This window comes from Sinocyclocheilus anshuiensis, unplaced genomic scaffold, assembly GCF_001515605.1.
Source record: "Sinocyclocheilus anshuiensis isolate Anshui unplaced genomic scaffold, SAMN03320099.WGS_v1.1 scaffold253, whole genome shotgun sequence".
NCBI classification, from domain to species: Eukaryota; Metazoa; Chordata; class Actinopteri; order Cypriniformes; family Cyprinidae; genus Sinocyclocheilus; species Sinocyclocheilus anshuiensis.
In genome coordinates, this window is record NW_015537969.1 from 1,041,390 (window position 1) to 1,060,091 (window position 18,702).

At 37.0% G+C, this 18,702-nt stretch overlaps 1 protein-coding gene across 4 annotated transcripts in view; it reads right to left on the reverse strand.

The window, feature by feature from the left end:
• Positions 1-18,702, reverse strand: part of LOC107669756 (neurabin-1-like) — a 61,495-nt gene that overhangs the window by 39,040 nt on the left and 3,753 nt on the right. For 3 of the 4 annotated variants that reach the window (XM_016462163.1, XM_016462154.1, XM_016462140.1), the window contains exons 1-2: positions 16,941-17,129; positions 13,556-14,943 (exon numbers count right to left, since the gene is read on the reverse strand). In XM_016462163.1, the coding sequence (XP_016317649.1) occupies positions 13,556-14,854 (1,299 nt within the window). In that variant the 5' untranslated portion in view covers positions 14,855-14,943; positions 16,941-17,129. Of the gene's footprint in view, positions 1-13,555; positions 14,944-16,940; positions 17,130-18,702 lie in introns of those variants that run through there. The other variant, XM_016462149.1, reaches the window with a different exon arrangement.

An 18,702-nucleotide genomic window follows, 5' to 3' on the forward strand; every position in this document is an offset into this window, starting at 1 on the left:
TATATATACAGTATATAAAAAAATCGAACCCACACTGCTCTACCACTGAGCAAATGAACATGCTGCATTCACCAGCAGGCAGCTGTCAGTGTGTCCAGCTGCCACCATGAGAATCATCAGCTTCAATTAAACCATGACTGATCATAGCAGAATCAAAGCTATCTCATCTGTGAAGAAAACCAATTAGACTCAAATCTGACGTTTTATGCTAATTACAAGCCTAAACCAATGAATCCAATATGTGGTAGGAAGCACTACGAAACCAGAGCATAGGGTATCCAAACACTGCGACAAAAGCAAGTATAATCTCTAGTGCACTTTACAGAATCAATAATGTAAACTGATCAACAGCTATGCATTATTGAGCAGTCACATTGCTGACCGAATGATTAGCTGAAGTGTAATGGGCCCTTCGTCTACAGTCCTTCAATGGATTTGTTGAAAATAATATTGGCAGAAAGGGCTGGACAGTGTAGCTGCTAACATGTTTATCCTTGAAGATTCCCTACCACAGTTATAGACTCCTATTCAAAGATGCCAGGAGGGCATATCCAGAAACATTCCCTTGAGCAGAGGTCTAACCTGAAAGTGAAGACATTTTTAGAAACACCCATTTCTACATTCAGTGGATCTGTTCCAGAGTTTCCCTCACACCCTATTCTCCTGTTTTCTCCAGAGCTCAACCAACTATCACTGTGTTGACAGTCCACACTCCACAGCTGGCTAAAAAAGACTCAGCAGCTGACTGTCTTTTGTGAATCTGCCAGACATGACAACCACGAGGGTTCTACGTAAAGGACAAAATGTGGGTAGTGCACTGAAGGCTACGGTCAGGTCTGACATGCCATGGGAGAATATAATAATTCACATCATCTTTTGTATTCATTATAGACATCTATACAGTAGGACACTTCATGTTTTGTTTGAATATAATTACATGGTTTAATTTTACATTTTAATGGTCATACATATGATAATATGAAGACACAAAAAGGCTTGTCACCAGGCACCCAAATCAAATAAGCGTGGGCTTTGAAGCGTAATTTAATACAGAAATTTACCATTTTAGATTTTTTGGAAGAGTGACATAATAAAACATGATGCAGTGATTAATTGAAAGAAATAATACAGTACAAAAAAAATTAAAAGGAACAAAATGACTGAAACAAATCATATTTGTCACTCTAAATGATGGTTCTATTAAACCATATCAGACATAGTGACAAACACTGTTGTTCAAATATTTTGGGGATTCCACAAAAATATTAAGCAGCACATTTTCATCATTGATGATAATAAAAAATATTAGCGTAATGGCCGCTCAAAATCCATATTTGGCATCACAAGATATATATATAAGAAATATATTTTAAATTGTAACTTTAACTTTGGAACAGTAGGTACTAGGTTATAGACAGAAGAACTAAAAATAAAAAATAGTCTAAAGGCTATAATTTAATTTAATTTTTATTTGAGTTATAAAGGCAACTTTGGGCCCTGTATGAAATGTATCAGTGGTTTCAATTATCAGTCTGCCTGCTAATTATATATAAAAATAATAATAATGATAATAATAAAAACCCTCCACAGAAAAGGAAATACCAACAATCTTCAATTTTCTTCAGTAGGTACCCAAGTCGTTGCTGAATCTTTTCTTGGCTTTGGTCTGACTAACAGCACTACTTTTTGTGAGCATCTCCACCCATCTAGTAACATTGATTCGTCCCACTCAAGCAGTGAGGCAATGTCTCTGGTTGCATCTGAGCGTCTTCATAACAGTGCTTATCGTCTGAAACACTAAGTGTCATTTGCCATCTCCTCAGTGGAAGTGATGGTCCTGTGCATTGTGGTGTGAAAGGACAGTCACGCACAACTGTGTCCTCTAAGCAGGTTCTCGGACAAACATCGGCCCCATGCCAATGCAACACTTTCCTGCCTCCCCCTTATCTCTTTCCTTATAAAAAGGGTTCACTGGATAAGTTGTAGCTTCATGTTGACACAGAATCAGTTTCCCTGACCCAGATTTTACAGTATTTTATTTTAAAAGAACAAACTTCCTAAGGCAAGTACCAGGGTTAATATAGAAATAATAACACTTTAAGACTTTCAAGAACAGTTTATATATATATAAAAGCAAGAAGTTTCTCATGCTCACCAAGGTTGCAATTATTTGATCAAATATACAGAGAAATATTGTTACAATTTAAAATAACTCTTCATTTTTAATATATTTTAAATGTGATTTATTCCTGTGATGGCAAAGCTGAATTTTCAGCATCATTACTCCAGTCTCCAATGTCACATGATCCTTCAGAAATCATTCTACTTGGCTGATTCAGTGCTCAAAAATATGTTTTATTATTATAAATGCTGAAAACCGCTTAATATTTTTGAGGAAACCTTCTACATTTTTTCAAGATTCTTTGATGAAAAGAACGTTCAAAATAACAGCATTAATTTGAAAGAAATTATAACAGCATACATGTTTCTGCTTAAATACATCGTGACATTAACTGCATGAATTGCATAATCTTGGAACTGTAAGAACCATTTCTGCCATATAGACATTTTGACATTATTCTGACAACAGATCACTCTTATTTGTAATGTAGAAACATTAATTTTCGGGTTTTTTGAAAATTATTTTGAACTTTTTGAAAGAACTTGTCTTCATGATCACCTCTGATCAATTTAATGATCTTACTGACCCCAAACAAGTGAACAGAAATATATGCATAAATTATTTATAAATAAAATATTTTATAAACATGTTTTAAAATAATTAAAAAATATTCTAAATATTTCATTGTTAAATGAAAAAAATATTAAGCAGCACATTTTCATCATTGATGATAATAAAAAATATTAGCGTAATGGCCGCTCAAAATCCATATTTGGCATCACAAGATATATATATAAGAAATATATTTTAAATTGTAACTTTAACTTTGGAACAGTAGGTACTAGGTTATAGACAGAAGAACTAAAAATAAAAAATAGTCTAAAGGCTATAATTTAATTTAATTTTTATTTGAGTTATAAAGGCAACTTTGGGCCCTGTATGAAATGTATCAGTGGTTTCAATTATCAGTCTGCCTGCTAATTATATATAAAAATAATAATAATGATAATAATAAAAACCCTCCACAGAAAAGGAAATACCAACAATCTTCAATTTTCTTCAGTAGGTACCCAAGTCGTTGCTGAATCTTTTCTTGGCTTTGGTCTGACTAACAGCACTACTTTTTGTGAGCATCTCCACCCATCTAGTAACATTGATTCGTCCCACTCAAGATCACCTCTCTATCATCAGCCTCATCTCTATCCATCTCCTGTCATTTTACCATTTAGATCAATACACCTGTTAGCTGCCTTCAAACAAATGCAGTGCATCACTTTTGTCTTCTCATCATACAGTAGACCAGCTCTCACACGATCCTTTATCCTCTATCTATTGCTCATACACTCTGGCATACTGCAGTCTTAAAACCCAGCAGCCTGTGAGGTCTTTGGCTCCAACTGCTACCTTGCATAATAGCCAAGAAATGTAAGCTTGTATAAGCATTTTGCTGTTCAGAGAGCACTTTATATTGCATGTTGTGAGATTCCACCAAAGGCTCCGAGAGCTTCTCATTTTTCTCGGCGAATTTCTACAGAACTGCAGGAGTGAGTGAAACTGAGCCAGGCCCATCATCCATCCCTCTCCTCCCACTCTCTTCCTCGTCCCTCTTTGCTCATTACTTCATTATCCTTCTCGTCTCTCATCCTTCTTTGTGTCACTGCACTTCTAGCAGAGAAGCCATGGCTCATCGGTATGCCTCTAATGCAGCATATTACACCAGCACGCCTCCAGCTGCATCGTGGGTGACTGCAGTCCTTGTGGGGAACAGTCCGAGGATTAACCGAGGGGAAGCAGGGAGGGATGTAGAAGAACAATCGACTGAAAGTGTTTGTCGCCATTTGTATCACAGACTGGCAACAGTGCTGAGTGGCCTAGAGTCTGGCTGACTACAACTGATCGCATTAAATGGCCTTACAGTCAAGCAGTGGTGCCAGCGCTCAGTGTCACCACACACACACACACACACACACACACACACATATTCATACACAGCGATCCCTCAGAGGGACGCCAAGGCTGATGCTGAGTGGATTAACCATGCAACAGACAAATCTGTAGACAGACATTTCTGTACTATTGTCTGAAAACAGGAAGCTGCTCCAAAATGAGGTGTTGGCAAAGTCAAATTAATTATCATTCTACCATATTGGTAAGGAATACCTTTAAATATGAACATATGGGTGATTCTACAACTACAGACACTTGTGGGCCTGTGGAAAAATTTTCCCTTTTCACACTCACTAATTTATCTACTAACAAGGAATCACATGAGAATTCTGTCATATTTTCTGAATAGGGCTGCAAAACGATTAATCGCGATTAATCGCACTCAAAATAAAAGTTTGTTTCCATACTATATGTGTGTACTGTGTATATTTATTATGTATATATAAATACAAACACATATGTATATAAATTATATATAATTTATATTATATATAAATATAAATATTTTATGTATAAATCTAACATATTTTTCCTTAATATATACATGTATGTGTGTGCATTTATATATACATAATAAATATACACAGTACACACACATATAGTATGTAAACATTAACTTTTATTTTGAATGTGATTAATCGCGATTAATCATTTGCAGCCCTATTTCTGAATCAAAGAAATTGAAGAAACAAAATGCATTCTGTGGTCGAAGTTACATTAAACACCTTTAAAAATATTTGTTTTGCTAATGTGCATTTCATAGCTAGCACACTGCATACACACAATAAATAATATTTTCACACTTTTTTTGTTAATCATTTTTGCAAAATAAATAAATAATTGTTATTTTATTAAGAAATGAATGCTTTTATTCAAAAAGGATGCATTCAGTTGATGAAACATGAAGGGAAAAACACCATATCATGGTTTCTACAAAAATATTAAGCAGCACTGCAAAGCAAAACTGTTTTCAACATTGATAATAATAAGAAATGTTACTTAAGCAATGGCTGCTGAAAATTCAGCTTTATCATCACAGGAATAAATTGCATTTTACAATATATTCACATAGAAAACAGTTATTTCAATTTGTAATAACATTTTACAATTTTTACTGTCATTTTTTATCAAATAAATTCAGTCTCGGTGAGCATACAGTAAGAAGCATAACTAATTATAACACATTTTTTATCATGGAAATCTGGGTCTGCCAAAAGAGTAAACTAATAAAATCTAAATCTACAAAACATGGCAATATTGAAGACTTCTATTGAATAAAAATGGACATAAAAGTGCCTGTAGTGGAAGAAACACAGCCTATATGAATCAACAGTTTCATGACAAGTATTTGTTTGCTAATGCTGAAAGTTATTAAAAGCCTTTCATCTGTGTGTAAAAGCCTTTTCAGAGAAAGCATTCTGTGAGTCTCAGCATTACTTTAAAGGCCATTTTACCTTTCAACTATTAAAAAAAAACAACACTTGGCCATGAAGGAGACGTGAACTGATGAGTCATGTGATATGAAACTTTCCAGCATAATTAGCCTTTTGCTCTGTGTCAAGTCCACAGCTCCTTCAAAACACATGGTTATGTTCATCCTGTTGACTCTTTTTTTCAGTTTATCTGGCCTGGAATGTCATTTTGCCCTCTTTTTAATCCTGTGTTTGTGAAAATACCTCTGGGGGCCTCGCCACCCGCCAACACGTAGCACGCTAGCGCAGTGAGGGGGAGCTACTAGCATAAAGGGGATAAACAAGACAAACAATTGCTTACTTTATGTTTCATTCTCATGTGTTGGCTGAGTCTTCTCACATGATCAGTAACATGGTCTGATGAATACATAATTCATCAACTGACCACATGAGTGGGTGAGAGTGTTACATTTACAGGCAACGTGTTCGTGCAAGCTAGTCTCAGCTTCAAGCCTAAACTAAACACACATGCATTATACATATTAGGGATGTAACGATTAACTGCGAGCCGGTTGAAAATCGATTCAAATATGTGACGATTCAAATCGGTTGAGATGCTAAACAAATCACGATTCATTTAGGTGTAGGAGTTTATATGAATGTATGTCTGAGGGGAACTTACTGTCTTTAGAAAAGTTTAGATGGTATTTTTTCTTTTCATCTTGCCTCTGCTCTTTTAAGAGCAATAATATGCAAGTGCTATATTAGTATATTATTATAGTATTATATTTCAATTTCACAAAGAAATGTGCAGCATTTTGTCCAAGCAATAATAAAAGGACACATTTAATTTATAATTTGTCTTAAATCTAATTTTGTTAAAAAAAGTATAATAATCGTGAATCGAATCGAATCGTGAAATCAAAATCGTGAATCGAATCGAATCGTGAGTTGAGTGAATCATTACATCACTAATACATATGCATTTAATAATGCTTTAAACTTTGTATTCATCCTTACTTCATAGAAAGATTTATTTATTGAAGATCTATTCAAGATTTGACAACCATAGCTCCTAACTAATAGTTATTAAACTATGGAAAATAAAATAAAATAAAATACAGGTCTAAACGATACCCAACCCTATATATAAATGTAAAATATTTGCTTGCAATAAATACATACTATACTTGGACACATCATGTCCTCTCCTTTTTAAAAAAGAAATATAGCATTAGCCTATATACATTATTTTTCTAAATTGTCTTATTTTCTTTTTCTAAATTATTCTCTAAATTATTATTACTATTATTATTTTTATTATTATTATTATAGATATTCCTGATTACAATGGGTGCACATTGAGGGAAAAATGGCACTCTACACATCTGGGTGAACACACAGCGACCACATTTGTCCTGACTGTTTCACAACAATACAGGACACTATGTCAGCACTGAACACCTCCTTGTTTCCAGCATGGAAAAAAGCAGGAACTACACTCTCTGATAGATTCAGTGACGGCCTGTGACGGGGGGCGGAGGGAGAGCTGTGGAGAATAAGTGCCTGACACGGACAGCTGGAACGGCGCAGCGTCAGAACCACAGACCTGTCTTCTGTTTCCACAGTCGTTAAAAATTCATCTCCAGAAGGGGTCAGATGTCAGAGAAACAAGCAAACAAAAAATACCACAGCATTCATAATGCATTGTGAGACAGATCTTTGCCAATGACTACAGCTTCAAAATCGCTGTCATGAGAACAAGACAATTGCTTGAGTGCCTATTTTTCCCTGAACCCGAAGCGCACAAACTGCACATTGATATCTCATGACAGCAAGTTTGTTCTGCGTAACAAATTCAACAAATGAGCAAAATCAGCTTCCCACTGACTACATAACTCCTGTAAACAGACCAAAATGTAGACATGTCTACTGTAATGGACAAAACTTTTTTACACATTTAAAATACACAGTTTTTCTCTTGGAAAAGGGACAAAAATATTGATGACTCATCCTGCACTACACAAATTTTTGTCCAATCAGATTCTCTCTACAATTAGAATTCCCCGCCCCCTAATACCCACTGCAACTCAACAGAAAGTAGCAAATCATAGCAGTTATGTAGCTAACTAAACCCTGGCCTTTTTATTATTTTTTTAATGGATTGGCGCTTCAAAACGTTACACCCAAACTTCCTATTTATATACAACTACTTAGAAAGCTATGCTTGTTGGATCATTAGCAACCATCTAAATCATCATGAAATCACCAACTGAGACATCTTTATCCACGGCATAAGGTTGAAATAGCCTTTTTCCAATTACATAAAGCCTCTTTAATCTACTCCAGTCAGGGCTACTACTTCAAAAATACCTTGATCTACTGGAGATCCTTTAAAATAAAATGAAAATGAATAATACATCCTCTGCTCAGCTCACTAAGATTTTTCTTATCTGCGTTCCTGAAAGTATGTTTATATATATTTAATATAACCCTAAAATATGGCTATTAACTAGACTATGGCCATCCACCCTTTTAACTGAATTACAGGACTGAGCTGATATAGTAAAAGGCTGGATTGATTCAGAGAGAGCCATGTGATCTATATACAGTATGTGCATCTAAGCACAGAATGGAGTGTATAATCACTGAATAATTTCAGCAGTCATTCAACTGCTGCCCAGTCTTTCAAATCCATCAGTGAATCAAGAAGGAATAAATATGCCATAACAAGAGGCTGAGATTAGCAGAGCTAATGTCAGATTTCATTCAGCCTGTAAGTGCAGTTTATGTAGGTGGATGATGACAGGATGGATGTAACAAAGGGCACAGCTAAACAAACACTAGAACTGACTGTAAAACAGACAGTCGCTCCTGCATCAGGCACGTGTTTGATGCTTCATCCGATGGGATCTGGTTAATTTGCTCTCAATTAAATCTAATATAAGAAGATATGTATAAAATTATCTTCTAAACCGATATTACTCAACTACTCAATTACTCAATCTACAGTTGCTGAATGTTGTGACAACAAAACCAGCGAATATAAACATGCCTGAGTTTACATTAGACATTGGTGTGTCACACTTTCTCATAATACAACATTTTTTTCGTTTTGTTTCCTTTCTTGTTTTGCAGTGGTAAGGCACATGCTTTCGTAACATAATGGGTGAAAAGCTGCAAAAGTAATAAAATTGATTTGTGCAATTGTCTACAAAAAAAAGTGATTTGTTTGCTTTAAGATTATAATTTTTATATTGGACATCATGTGGTGACCCATCACAGTATTAACATTTTTTTATTATATGTGACCCTGGACCACAAAACCAGTCATAAGGGTCAATTTTTTGAAATTGAGATTTATGCATCATCTAGGGAGTTGGAAAATGAGCCTATTTTCAAAAATAGTGGATTGTTCCTTTAAGACTGGTTTTGCGGTCCAGGGTCACATATAAAGAAATGTCCTAAAAGACAGTTCACCCCAAAATGGAAATTCTGTCATCATTTACTCCACCTTATGTTATTTCAAACCTGTATGACATTCTTTGGAACACAAAAGGGGAAATTTTAAGTTAAATTCTCAAATTTCACACTCAAAGCTATCATATGACATCAGAAAAGCCCACAATATACTACTTTTATGCTATTTTTATGGTGCTTTCACATCCTTTTTGAAGTTTGAAAGCTTCAAATCCCCATTTTTTGTAATGACAAGAAAGTTGAATTCTCCTTAATCATCTCTCCTGAGAAAAGGTCATACAGGTTTGGAACAACACGAGGGTGAAAACATTTCATTTTCAGTAAAATATCCCTTTCATCAACCATTAAAAACGGCTAACTTTACAGTACCACAAACTGCACACACCCACCAACAGACCTAATTCAGGTTAGACACCATACTGAATTTAGCACAGATAAAAACGAGGCTGTGAGGGATAGACTTGCAGTCTTTACAAAGGCATGTACTGTAAAGGTAGATGATTTCACAACACACAAAACTGTAGGGGGTTTTAGTCTTCTGAAGGTTATTGTCAGAAAGAGGTTTCATCAGCCGAACAATCATGTTAATAAACATAGAAACGGACTTCAGATGCACTGTACTTTTAAGCCTCATTTTCATTTCTGTCAAAAATATGGCACTGAATAAGGTCAATATGTGGGGATGTATGCAACTTGCCCACAGACATACAGACTTGGACATTACCAAAAAATTTTGACCGTCCTTTTTTTTTTTTAATATTTATTGAATATTTATATATTTATTTTATATTTTTTATATTTATTTATGACAGGAAGTGAAGTGGGAGAGAGAAAGCGGGGTAGGATCGGGAAAGGTTCTCGAGCCGGGATTCAAACTTGGGACACCCGTAGTGCAATGGAACTATATATCGGCGCGCTGCCCATGAGGCTATTGGTGCCGACTGACCGTCCTTTTAAAAGTTAAAAGTCAAGCCTATTCATTTTGCTATGCTAAACAACAGCCATTATTTTTGGCATTTTATTACCTGAATTTAGGTAATGAACCCCATCTAAACAGACCCGTTTGGCAAGCACAATGCTAAGTCATTAATCAAAAAAATCAAACATGCAGATGGAAAAGGATAAATAATACAAGCCTAATTTATTGCATGAAATTGAAAAAGATGAATCAGGGAATTATGCTGTGATCATTTTGAAACTGATGAACCTCTAATCGTCAAAGTAAATGGAGGGAAGGGTCTTTGAGAGTGCTGTTATTCCACACAGCCACTAGAGCTGCTCGCACAAGAGCCTCTTACAGCAACTCTACATTAATTACGCTTTGAAACGCTTTAATATGGAAACGATCCACTTAATGAGCGACTAAGAAATATTATGAGCAAGAGAGAAAATGTTCAGTGTGATTAATGACTGACACTTCTATTCAACAACAAGCTAGTCTAGTCTGGTTAATAATGGGCAATGTTTTACCACAAATCAGTCCCTTTCTCAAGTCTGAACACAGACCACAGGCTGTTATTTCCTCCGTGTCTGCAGAAAAACCATGTGGCCTGGGTTCAAAATTCCCTGACTCATGAAAAAGTCTTTCTTTGTCAAGCTAACGACCAGGGCAGTTCAGTCGAGTTGACAGTTAACCCAGCCGGCACAATGCCATTTTACAAAAGCCTGGCATTTTCTGGTTGCTCCACGTGCTACAGTACTATGCTTAGGGTGACCATACGGGCCATTTTTACGGGACGCGTCCTTGTCAGGATTTCTATATTGCCTAAAATATCCAGGTTTTGACTGTTTGTACTGTGCAGATCGATCGTTGTATGACATTCCCGAGAGCTATAGAGAGCAGAGCAGACGGCTCCTTATGCTTTCAAATCACTCTCGCGGTACTTTGGTGTCATTCAATGATCGGTACGCAGCGACGCTTCAAGTCGAACGAACGAACAAACACGTGCGCGTATTTGCATGGCTTTGATCGTTCGCTGTAGATCTCACCTTCTCATGCTCCACGATTGGTCGATTATATACAATACCTGAATGTTATTGGTCAAACTACTTTGGATGTTTTAGGCAATATAAATATCCTGGCCAGGACGTGTCCTGTATGAATGGCACATATGGCCACCCTAACTATGCTTTATTTAATAATATTTAGTTCATGACTATTTATGAAAGAACACAGCTAAATGACACTTCTGTTATACCAGATTGATCTAAATACCAGTTACGAACCATATGTTCAAATGCAACATCACACATTTGTCATTCGGCAGCTGTGAAGACCTATATTTCACGTTTATAATTAGCAGCCAGATCCAAGATTTCAAACGGAGAGTAGCATTGGGATGTGATCTGATTAAGGGACTCTAAGAATACAATACTTCAAGAGCAAAACGGTGTACAAACTGGGCGTAATGGACCTTTTAATTCAGTTAATACCAGCACACGACTGCTCAATGAAATTCAGCTCGTGTGAGGGAGATTAGCAAGCAAACATCACGTTTACCCATTGAGAGAAGGAGGGGAACTGGTCCAGCACTGCTTAAGAGTATTAATGGGACTGATCCAACCAGGGGAATGTTTGTTTTCAAGCGTTTTCCACATCTCCATCCAGCTTCCGATCAGAGTTAATAACCAGAGCTGTAAACACATTTCCAGCAGCTCAAACAGTCAGCAGTGATTTTCATGATATCGCAACTAATCAATGACAACAGTCCTATTCCACAACCTAGTCCACAACTGTGCTATTATATGGCCAAATCAAAGATAATTGATTTAAATGCTGGCTAATATAATTTATCTGAACTCTAATTGGCTGTAAAATGCATTTCTGAGAAGTTAACATCGTAAAAATCCCCTCTCAAACAATGTGATTCTGTAGCCTCCTTCCAAACACAAGACATCGATAGACAGACTGTAATTACCTTCACGCTTCACCTTGGAAAAAGTTGCGAACACAGCTGTTATCCATATTCTCATGGGAGTGTGACTTGATCATAGTCTAGAGGAGCGGGGATTGACAAGCATGGGGACAGACAGCGGTGGTGTAAAAAGTTACAGCAAGGAGAGTCAGCGAGGCATGTGAGGACAGAAGCTATATGTGTTCATCTCCCTGCAGGCATGAGTGGGCCTCTGGATGTCAGTTTATGGTTCTGTCAGCTCATTATCTAAATAACACTAACATAGGCGGGCAAAACAGAAAATTGCTCTCGCTAGATTTGGAGAAAATCAATAAAAAAAGGCATCAATGGCCTCTATGGATTCAATTATGACTTTGCTATGAGACAAGATGAACAACAGCAACTCAATAACAAGATGCAGGTGATCTCTAAACAAGTCTGTTTAAGAAAATTTAAGAGTGTCCATGAGAAAGAAAAGAAAAATCTTTTAAAAGGAAGGAAAAATATAAAATACAAATGTACTCTTTGTTTTCATCTTGGGTCTATAATGTATTATATTGTTTTGTTTATGCTATTGAGTATACCTTAATCATTATTTTCAAGTTCTTATTTATTTTTTGAAGGTAAAGGAATGAAAATGTATCATGATCATAATGTAACATTTGTAATTTAAAAAACTTAAAAAAAAATTGATATAAGAACTATTAAAGTATTTAAGTCAGAGCATTTATGAAATGTATTTTTAAAGTCTACAGTCATAGTGTAACGAAAGCAGTGTTGATTTTGTTAACTAAAACTAAAATTATTTTAAAAAATTTGATAATTAAAATAAAGCTGAACTAAAAAAAAATTAAAACTTAAAAACTTAAATGGAAACTAGAAATGTTGCCTTGGTAGGCTAATTTTTGTACTTCAGTTTAAACTAAATTGAAAATTTCATTTTAGTTTAAACTGAAGTACAAGAATTACTAGAACTAAAACTGTTAAATAGAAATATTTAAAAAACAAAAACTAATAAAAATTACAACCACACAACACAAATTCTAAACTCTAAACTAAAATTTCAAAATAAAACTGAATTAAAAATATGAATAAATACTATGATAATATTTAAATAATACTAAAATAGCATGAAATGGAAATAGTGAAAGATCTTTTCTTCTGTTTTGTGATGTACACCCAAGTGAAATGGATTATCGGAAAAGAAAAATAATGTTGGGCAGGAACTGGTTCTAGCCATCGATTGCTGATTGGATGGAGGCAGAGCTGAATGCTTGGTGGGGTTTAAACAGACAACATAATTGGGGAAGTCTTCAATACATCACCAGAGAAAAGTCAGTTGCTTCACTGTAAGGTTTTTTGTTTTAAATTACATTTTAATTAAAAATTACAAGTAAAGCGAGTTACGTAATCAGATTACTTTTTTAAAGTAACTAGTAAAGTAACGCATTACTTTACATAAAAAGTAAATAAGTAACATAATTAGTTACTTTTTTAAGGAGTAACGCAATATTGTAACGCATTACTTTTAAAAGTAACTTTCCCCAACACTGAACATATGTGTGGATGAATTGTTCACAATAAGATGCATTTAAAAAATAGACAGGGTGAGATTCAATTTCATGCTGACTTTAAATGTCACATCATTGATATCATTGACTGTATCCATTAATACAGTTAAAGACCAGCAATAAACTTACTTTTATGGGAGCAGAGCTGAATCGAATTTTCCTTTTTTGTGGAATATCCTCCTTTTCCTCCTCTGGAAGACCGTGAATCTCCGTAATCTCTGATCCTGGGTCATAGGAAAGATCATCATCATATAGGTCATCCTCAGGGTCGGTGCAGCTCTCCCCCCAGCCCTGGTAGCAAGCATCTCCATCGGCATTGAAAACAACTCTCTCATTGCTACAGTATTCCTCACTGGGTTCTTCAATTTGATCCTCTGTAATCCGGCTAGATTCCTCTTTCACATGACCGTCTGTGTCCTCGTGGACCTTGGTAGCTGTAGACGCATGTGAATTTCCTGCAGCGTCATTGACTTGAGTCTCTGCTGAAGAACCGTCTATGGCCTTGGTTGAGTTTACCTCATCTTTTGGTTTGGGTTCACTGGATCCATCAACCAACTCGGGGGTTTCCTGGGGCTTCTTCTCATCAGGTTTCACCTGGTCCACGGCTTCCGACAGAGGACTAGGACTGAGAAAATCTTCTGAAGATGAAGAAACCGGCAGATTGTGCTTGCTACCCACTCGTGTCCTGTAAAAACCAGGTGACGGAGACTGTCGCGCACTGGTATTGTCCTCGCTGTCCTCCCCGTGTCTCTGTAAGCCATCTGGGGAGTACAGCCCTCTTCCACCTCCGTGGCCTCTTTTGAAATTAGCACCAGAGCCCTGTTGGTCTATATTTTCGAACACAGCACTGAGCTGACTCACAGTGGGAGATGAGGCCTCTGTCCTGGAGCAAAGACTATCCAAAGAGTCCGTACTGCCTCGGTTTGAACGGGCCCCCCGCCAGTCATCCAAATGCTCATGAGAACCCCTCTTTTCCCGGCCGTAAGAGTACACGGGCGACTGTGACGCATCTCTGGAGCTCTGCTCAAAGAGTTTCCTTGTTTCTGAGAATTTTGCGTTATGTGGGCCACCGGCAGTCCGCTCTCCAGTCCCGTGCTGGAACTTGACCACTGACCCATCTGCCCTGTTGACGAAGTTTGTTGGCTTGTTGAGTTTCTGCAGGGAGGTCTCTTCCCTTGATCGTCTGTTGGACCCAGTGTTCTCAGTCCCCATTTGCATGAACATGTTCTTGATGCGACTGACATGGGCCCCATATTGCCGCCCTCGAGGCTGCCTGACTCCCTCCTGGTCCTTGGGTTTGGGGTCTCCATCTTGTCTCGGTTGGTCAAACGCCTTCTTTAGAGCCTGGAACTCTGCCCTGTAGGCATTCCGGTGCGGGGAAGCGCTCCTCAGGGTATTCCTCTCTGCCGAGGCCTCTGTCTTCAACATCTTAGCCTCGACAATGGAGGTCTTCTCAAATATACAGTAACATTTCTTCAGGTTGTTTGTTGGGTGCAATCACATTTTGTTGGGGATTCCTGAAAACATTTACAAAAACGTTATGAGTAGCTTTGTTTGTTTACAAGTTATGCAATTATTTGTGCACAGAACACAATTATACACTGTAAAAAGTGGAAACTTGTCATTGTGACCCTATAGAGTAAATGAAATTAATAGGCAATAAGTTTTTGAAAGTAGTTTCATGTTCACCAAGTCTGCATTTCAAGTCATTGTGACCCTATAGAGTAAATGAAATTAATAGGCAATAAGTTTTTGAAAGTAGTTTCATGTTCACCAAGTCTGCATTTATTTGATCAAAAATAATGTAAAAGCAGTAATACTGTGAAATATTATTACAGTTAAAAAAAGTTTACTATTTTAATACAGTATATTTTAAAATGTAATTTATTCCCGTGATGGCAAAGCTGAATTTTTAGCAGTCATTACTCCATTCTTCAGTGTCACACCATCCTTTCAGAATATACATAAAACTACATATATAGAAGCTTCTTAGGCCAATAAAAGATCTAATGATCTGCCTGTGAGTATAATCACAGAAATATAACTTTTTTTGTCAAACCAGATTATTAGGAACTACTCCATTGACCCCTATTGTTTCTAATAAACTCGCTAAGATAAGAACCTACAGTACAGAACTTCTTATAAAAAGCTGAATTCACTGTGCACAAAACACATCCTTTTATTTCAGGAGCTGCAGCCTTGGCAAAGAAATATGCAGTTGATAGAATGACCTGAGACAGAAAGCTCAAGAGTCCAAATAGATGCCCAACCAAAGAAAAGAGTGTGTCAGAGGAACTGACTGACTTTAAGATAAGATACAGTATAAGAACAGGTTTGAGGTGCCATGGTAAGATTCAAGTTACATCTAGATTGAGAGTGTTTGGCTGGATGCTCAGATACCCTTGGTTTGATCAGCAGCTCTTTAATTAGTCATGCTGGCTAATCAAAAATGAATCTAAATCGAAGTGTCTAATAGGATGTAAAGCATTTACATTGGAAATGTGTAGTAGGCTTATTTGGTACAGGTGGGCACGCACCTTATAAGCCCACTTTGAATTTTGCAATTAAATTTCGTTAGTGATTTGATGAGACATGAATCTCCCACTTTACTGAAATTCTGCTCACATATCTACACAAAAACATGTCAAACATAGATTTGGGTTGGCTTAATGGAGTCACTTCCCCAAATTCGCTGTTACAATAGCCTACTGAACAGCAGCACGAAAACAACATCTCTAAAACAACTCTGCACATCAGTTTGTAAACAACAGCTCAAAAGGGGCTCGGATGCTGGAGGATGCCTTTGCACTGGCTCTTAAGAGTCCACCGCCCTGGTTCTCGAACATTATGCGTGATCATCACTTTGCCATAAGGGCCGACGGAGCACTCAATTACAGCGCGATGTTGTTGATGCACCGATGTGTTTTCGACTCAGATCTCGATATGACTCACAGATTAGATTTGCCTTCCATCACCCATCGTGTACCGCAGACAGCCGCTGCATTTTACGCTGCCAGGATGCGTTTAAAATCCACCCCACATATCACGAATTAAAATGTTATATCGATAATAAAAGCACGGAAAGGCAGATGCACATTTCAGACCAACACAATTAAGGACAGAATATAACTGTGCGCGCGACCTGCGTGATATAAAACAGTTGTTGTTGGTTAAATAACAGCACGCATTTAACTCTAACAACATTCATAACACAAATAAATGTGTAACATACAAATGTAAATATGCATTTAGCAAAAGTGCGACCATTGCGCTATTCAGAGATGATGAACAACCAACCCTCACGCGAATCACATCACATCACATCGCCTGCATCACTGACAGCTCCATCCTACAAACCCAGTATCCAGAAACACTCAAAAAATACAGACCTAGCTCATTCCAGCGAGTGTATTTAGCCACAGCTAGCGAAACATCGTACACAAACACGAAGCAGAAGTGACACAAGTATTGCTTAACTCCCTTGTTGTTGCTCCAAAACAAAAGAGTCACTTACCTACGCGCCTTCAAATGTAATGCCAGTTACCCCAGGAATATATGTGTCCTCGCCTTAAATCATTAATCAAAGGGGAATTACATTGAACAACATTTTAATTCAGCTCCTCTATTAGCATCAAGCTGCCATGCTGGACTTCACCAGACAACTGACACAATATGGCATACAAACCGGGCTTTACACACACACATACACGCATACATACACACATACACGAGCGCGCCGCGCAGCTAGACAGCGCCATTGCAGGCGAGGGGGATGCCGCCATTCCCTTAGTAGGGGTGTTGATACATTACACCATTCAGAGTCAAACTATCACTAAAACGAAGCCAGTTCTGTATTTCTAAATGTATTTACCGGAACTAATTGGGTTACTTGCCTGTGTGTGCTATTTTTATGAGAGCTTCAACAGCGTGACAGGTTTGTAACCTTAATTTTCAAGAATGGTTTGGTCCAGTAATCTGTGTAGAGAGGGAACGAGCAAACTGCAGCCTGGCAAAGGAATGTAAACAATTAAAATCGCAGCATAATAACTACAGTAGTTGCGTGAGAGGCCACGTGGTGACAAGAAAGATAACTTAATAGAATCTATAATGTGATCGGTTGATCAAATAGTCAACAATTAGACTGTTGGCATTGAGTTTTTACATGTAATTTGGGAGCAGAATTCAGGGAATATATATAATTATATTTTTTATTTATTTATTTGTCATTGACAATTTCATGTTTGCATTCATTATTTCATGTTTCTAATATTTACATTATTTTTGTAATAATTCATAAAACAAAATTCATTCGATAATAATTCATATTCACAACATTCACTTTTTCATACATTATGCACTTTTCACTTCAGATAGGCCTACAGCATCTGTGCCGCCTTTGAAGCATAAGGATAGTGACATAAAGTCATAAAAATATAAATAAAAAAATAATGAATTATTCAGAGAATGAGAAAAACAGGATTTCTAATAGGCTATTCTAAATTGTTTTTACAAGGTTTAGGCTAGTGATGTTTACTGCATTCTAGGCCCAAATTGATTTTGTTTACTTCTTGTTTGTTTCATTAAGCCAGTGTTGAATCCCAATCCTATTTCTTTGGTTTTGTGCCTTTAACCCAAAGACTGGCAAGGGAATTTAATGAAACCGCTGAACTGTGTTGCAGGCAGCACAATAGACAACGGAAATATTCTTTTACACCCTCTTTTTTTTTTTTTTAGTAGCCTACTATTTATTGCATAACACTTGATCCCCTTGTATTCCTGTCAGCAGATGTCTGGAGATGTTGCTTAGCAACCTAAAATCTTGATGGCACAGGATGCAACCTAGTAGCACTTTTGTTCGTGAGGCACAAAAAAACGATAAAGACCCAACAGAAGGTTTGTACTACTCGTGGTTCTCACTATAGGCTGTCCAGTTGTGCAGCGTTGTGCACAGTGCAAATGGCCATGACCATCTGCGTGCTCAGCCTCTCCACGGGGGGTTGAATGCATTTTAATAGACCTTATCTCATTGTCATCTTTAGAGCTTATGGGACAGGATGGATGGGGCAGGGAGGAGCATCCTGTGCATTATCCTTAGAGAGGGGTTGCGTTTGTGTCTTACAGCACTACATGCTAAAACCAAATAAATAAATAAATCACATTTAAGTGGTCATGCTACATGTGTACACTGTAAAAAATAAGTGTAATTTTAACTGTAAAATGTTGTAAAAACGCTACGGAAAAAAAACTGTTAATAGGTTAACAGTAAGTTCCCGTAC